The 6,000-nt window shown below is 39.6% G+C and overlaps 1 protein-coding gene across 1 annotated transcript in view; it reads left to right on the top strand.

Moving 5' to 3' along the window:
• The first annotated feature begins 769 nt into the window (after positions 1-769).
• The window catches only part of LOC149974533 (cytohesin-3-like), a 42,502-nt gene continuing 37,271 nt past the window's right edge, over positions 770-6,000 (top strand). The window contains exon 1 of the mRNA XM_090212801.1: positions 770-1,213. Within this exon, the coding sequence (XP_090068927.1) occupies positions 1,195-1,213 (19 nt within the window). The 5' untranslated portion in view covers positions 770-1,194. The remainder of the gene's footprint in view (positions 1,214-6,000) is intronic.

Genomic DNA, 6,000 nt, shown 5'->3' with positions numbered 1-6,000 from the left:
GACAAATACAATTTGATTTATTAAAGACTTTCAGAAATCATGAAATACGCTTCACTTCGACTCGAATTTAATTGGAAATATAACTTTGCCCTATGCTTCTCCACCCATGCGCTATAGTTGGGCCCTATAGGCATTTAATTGATATCACACAATACATTGTAGGCGCACTTGGTCTCCCGCGCCCAGCAGAGAATTGCACTCGGATTTTGACTTATAAAGTGATCTCGACTAAGAAAAGGTTGGTGACCACTGTTCTAGTCTATATAGGCTATGGCTGCCTATTGTGATTATTACTGTTATATCAGGGCATTATGTTCTAATCTCAAAGTCTATTAATTATAGGCCTATGGTTTATTATGTTTCGGGTCTATGTGAGTCCTATGTTAAATGCAAGAATCTTGGATTTCAAGACTATCTGGTCTGTAATGCGAAATTACATGTTAGATGGTTTGTTGTGTTAGACCGATTACAGTAGGGTATAGGGTAGGCTATGTTTTTATGATAATTTAATGATGATTTGAGTGCCCAAATTGTGGTCCACCTACATTTTTGCTGGCCCCGCCATCAACGGATTTCTGCCTACACCGCCGAATGACAGTTTAAGCTTGTTGCACCAAATAGAGACTTTATCTTCTATCAGTGCAAATTTTCTTAAGTTGTTCATATGTTTTTAATATATATATATATATAAATATACATGGAAATATACATGGAACTAATGAAACATTTTTTGAGGGTGAGGGGTTGTCTGTCACCACCGGGGCGGAGCGGAGTGATGACGTGTGGTAAACGTTTAGCCATGTAGAGAATCCGCTATCCTTTGCATTGGACTGCATTGGAGTAGGTTGGCTAACCTGGATAGAGAGTAGTGGCAGGATAACTATTATCATCGGATTTATTACATCCAATTCTTGGAAACGTTTCTTATACATCTTTGATCGTAATACATGGATGTTTATTTGGTGGTACCCTAGATTTCTCATGAAGGTAGGCTTTTTTGTTATTAATATATTTTCGCTGTTGCATTTCGACTGTGCACAGCTCAGCTCCCTGTGAGTCGTCGGTCTGTCATTACAGGATATAGATCGTAGCCTATCTACCGTTTAAAGACAGTAATAAAAACACGTCTACCTTGACATCTAAACTTGACCCACCGATCTGATTTCTGGACTGTCTCATCACGGCATTCACGAGATGGACGAAGACAATCAAGGTAAGACCCACGATGATTCAATCACCGTCTCTCTTTCCCTCTCTCTGTTCCATCATCTGCTGTGATGTGTGCATGTACTGCTAGGGACTATATGATATGCGCCGTAAAGCATGAGTCGAGGCATACAACTGTAACCACCAATGCATGCATTTAATCATCAGCAATTGATCTTGATTTTCCTTCAACACTAAGGTATTAAGAAATGCAATGGTATTTTATCAACTGTTGTCAGATATGGGGCTACATCAGGGGTAGGGTATAAAGAGACCTAGTGGAGGATGGTTACTGTTCATATTTCTTAATCATCAGGTGGGACAATAAATTATGATTATCCATCAAATAAGAGGGTGTATAGTAATTGACCTCAGTGTGAGGAATGCATAAAAACGCATGCAATGTTTAGTGCTTCTTCGTGTTTAATGTCGTTTTGAAGTTTGTGCTGGAGCTCTAGCTAGGCTTCGCTTCTTTCCATTATAAAGCAGTTATATTGAAACAGCCGCTCAATGCCCTGGACGTGTGAAAAAATATAAGATAAAGGTATCATTTTTAAACCAGGAAAGCGAACTTTTGCAACATTCATTAGATCCTTCAGAGTGGTATCCGTTCCAAATGGTTTTCCAGTTGAAATTGGAAGTTTACATACACTTAGGTTGGAGTCATTAAAACACGTTTTTCAACCACTCCACACATTTCTTGTTAACAAACTATAGTTTTGGCAAGTTGGTTAGGACATCTACTTTGTGCATGACACAAGTAATTTTTCCAACAATTGTTTACAGACATATTATTTCACTTATAATTCACTGTATCAGAATTATAGTGGGTCAAAAGTTTACATACACTAAGTTGACTGTGCCTTCAAACTGCTTGGAAAATTCCAGAAAAGGATGCCATGGCTTTAGAAGCTTCTGATAGGCTAATTGCCATAATTTGAGTCAATTGGAGGTGTACCTGTGGATGTATTTCAAGGCCTACATTCAAACTCAGTGCCTCTTTTCTTGACATGGAAAAATCAAAAGAAATCAGCCAAGACCTCAGAAAAAAAATTGTAGACCTCCACAAGTCTGGTTCATCCTTGGGATTAATTTCCAAATGCCTGAAGGTACCATGTTCATCTGTACAAACAATAGAATGCAAGTATAAACACCATGGGACCACGCAGCCATCATACCTCTCAGGAAGGAGACGCATTCTGTCACCTAGAGATGAACGTACTTTGGTGCGAAAAGTGCAAATCAATCCCAGAACAACAGCAAAGGACCTTGTGAAGATGTTGGAGGAAACAGTTAGAAAAGTATCTATATCCACAGTAAAACGAGTCCTATATCGACATAACCTGAATGGCCGCTCAGCAAGGAAGAAGCCACTGCTCCAAAACCGCCACACAAAAGCCAGACTATGGTTTGCAACTGCACATGGAGACAAAGATCGTACTTTTTGGAGAAATATCCTCTGGTCTGATGAAACAAAAATAGAACTGTTTGGCTGTTATGACAATCATTATGTTTGGAGAAAAACGGGGGCGGCTTGCAGCCGAAGAACACCATCCCAACCATGAAGCACGGGGGTGGCAGCATCATGTTGTGGGGGTGCTTTGCTGCAGGAGGGACTGGTACACTTCACAAAATAGATGGCATCATGGGGAAGGAAAATGATGTGGATATAATGAGGCAACATCTCAAGACATCAGTCAGGAAGTTATAGCTTGGTTGCTAATGGGTCTTCCAAATGGACAATGACCCCAAGCATACTTCCAAAGTTGTGGCAAAATGGCTTAAAGACAACAAAGTCAAGGTATTGGAGTGGCCATCACAAAGCCCTGACCTCAATCCTATAGAACATTTGTGGGCAGAACTGAAAAAGTGTGTGCGAGCAAGGAGGCCAACAAACCTGACTCAGTTACACCAGCTCTGTCAGGAGGAATGGGCCAAAATTCACCCAACTTATTGTGGGAATCTTGTGGAAGGATACACAAAACATTTGACCCAAGTTAAACAATTTAAACCCAATGCTACCGAATACTAATTGAGTGTGTGTAAACTTCTGACCCACTGGGAATGTGATGAAAGAAATTAAAGCTGAAAGAAATCATTCTCTCTACTATTATTCTGACATTTCACATTCTTAAAATAAAGTGGTGATCCTAACTGACCTAAAACAGGGAATTTTTACTAGGATTAAATGTCAGGAATTGTGAAAATCTGAGTTTAAATATATTTGGCAAAATTATGTGTAAACTACTTACTGACTTCAACTGTATTTAAGTGACAGTGATAAACTACAGCCTATGGCATCCCATAGGTCTACTGCTTTCACGATGCAAGAGAAAACCCACACACAGTATATTTTGATAACCCCCCCCCCCCCCCCCCCCCACACACACACACACACACACAGGAGGGGTGAGATACACACACTTACACAATCTCACAATCTCACACACAAACACCAAATCCAAACAGGATAATCTTCCAGCCCCATCCCAAGGCAGGGGGCGAAGGCCATGTAAATGTGTTGTAAACATTTGTCTTGAGAAGAGAAGCAGAATAACTGTTTGGCAGTTAAACTGTGAGAGATTAGCAGATGCTGAAGAGGGGACCCTCTGCATATCTCACCCCTCTTCAGCCCACACTGGTCCATCCTGTTTCTGTAGTGTTAACCCTTTTCATGCTCTACATAACCCCTGCCTGGTTAAATTAAAGTTTAAGGGCAGAAGGTAGCCTAGCGGTTAAGAGCGTTGGTTCGAATCCCAAGCCTACTTGATGAAACATCTGCCAATGTGCCCTTGAGCTAGGCACTTAACCCTAGTTGCTCTGGATAAGAGTGTCTAGTAAAATGTGTGTGTGTGTGTCTGCTCAAAGTATACTGTACACTATGCTGGCATGCTACATTTCCCCCTGGTAGTCAGAGTAGCGCTGGTTAAAATGCCTTTTTAATTCAAGTCAAAACCCTTAAACTCAAATCAGTGCTGTGCAGAGTGTAACGCTTCATGATGTCATGGAGCTGTACTGTGCTGTGCAGCATATGGTCAAAGTTGGGGCATAATTTGTTCCGCCTCCGTTTACTGCCTGCTAACAAGGAGAGGGAAAAAGGGACATGATATAGGATTAGTTCATGTTCTTATATGTGCTGATAGTGAGCATGCATACTTCCTCTCATAGGATAACAAACAGAGATAATTACACAGAAGAACAGAACACACACACACACTCCGGCACACTCTGAGAAACTAGGGCAGTGAGTAGAGTAGAATATGGAATTCATTAATGCGTGTTTACTCCTACTTCTACACACTTGGCGCACTCCTCTGTGCTGTTTACATGCCACAAGACAGACGTCTGCGCTCACATTGTGTAAAACAGACCCTAAATCACAAGTGTTGTATGGCACAAAGTCTATTTTATAGACTCATTGTATAGTTAGGCTGGTAGAGTGAAAGCAGAAATGAAATACATTGTAGGCCTACAAATTGTCCAGCACTCACTTGATGCTGGTTGTGGGTTTTTAGAGCCTCTATTTCCTCTAGATCTGTAGGGACATTTTCAGCTTTGCCTTCGTCAGGGGGATAAAGGAAAGTGCTCTGTTTGAGTGGTGTTTTTACTAAGTGTTCTGTTTGAATGGTGTTTTTACAAAGTGTTCTGTTTGAATGGTGTTTTTACTAAGTGTTCTGTTGGAATGGTGTTTTTACTAAGTGTTCTGTTGGAATGTTTTTTTTTACTAAGTGTCCTGTTGGAATGTTTTTTTTTACTAAGTGTTCTGTTTGAATGTTTTTTTTAACGAAGTGCTCTGTTGGAATGTTTTTTTTATTAAGTGCTCTGTTGGAATGTTTTTTTATTAAGTGCTCTGTTGGAATGTTTTTTTTATTAAGTGCTCTGTTGGAATGTTTTTTTTATGAAGTGCTCTGTTGGAATGGGTTTTTATTAAGTGCTCTGTTGGAATGTTTTTTTTATTAAGTGCTCTGTTGGAATGGGGTTTTTACCAAGTGCTCTGTTGGAATGTTTTTTTTTATGAAGTGCTCTGTTGGAATGTTTTTTTTATTAAGTGCTCTGTTGGAATGTTTTTTTTATGAAGTGCTCTGTTGGAATGTTTTTTTACAAAGTGCTCTGTTGGAATGTTTTTTTAATTAAGTGCTCTGTTGGAATGTTTTTTTACAAAGTGCTCTGTTGGAATGTTTTTTTTAATTAAGTGCTCTGTTGGAATGTTTTTTTTAACGAAGTGCTCTGTTGGAATGGGGTTATTACTAAGTGCTCTGTTGGAATGTTTTTTTTTACTAAGTGCTCGGTTGGAATGTGGTTATTACTAAGTGCTCTGTTGGAATGTGTTTTTTACTAAGTGCTCTGTTGGAATGGGGTTATTACTAAGTGCTCTGTTGCAATGGGTTTTTTACTAAGTGCTCTGTTGGAATGTTTTTTTTACTAAGTGCTCTGTTGGAATGTGTTTTTTACTAAGTGCTCTGTTGGAATGGGGTTTTTACTAAGTGCTCTGTTGGAATGTGTTTTTTACTAAGTGCTCTGTTGGAATGGGGTTATTACTAAGTGCGCTGTTGCAATGGGTTTTTTACTAAGTGCTGTGTGTCTTGTCAGTATTTCTTGTGTCCGGATCCTGATAACCTTAGTGACACCATCTCTCTTTCAACATGCTTTCTTCTATCTGACCGTGGGAAACACCAAGGAAACCCCTTTCCTTCCATTCTCTCTGGGCAGAAAGTGTTTTTTTTATTAAGTGCTCTGTTGGAATGTTATTTTTACAAAGTGCTCTGTTGGAATGTTTTTTTTAACGAAGTGCTC

Source organism: Oncorhynchus mykiss, chromosome 20 (assembly GCF_057628025.1).
Source record: "Oncorhynchus mykiss isolate SJ-2025 chromosome 20, ASM5762802v1, whole genome shotgun sequence".
Lineage (NCBI taxonomy): Eukaryota > Metazoa > Chordata > Actinopteri > Salmoniformes > Salmonidae > Oncorhynchus > Oncorhynchus mykiss.
This window is presented reverse-complemented; position numbering and strand designations above follow the sequence as displayed.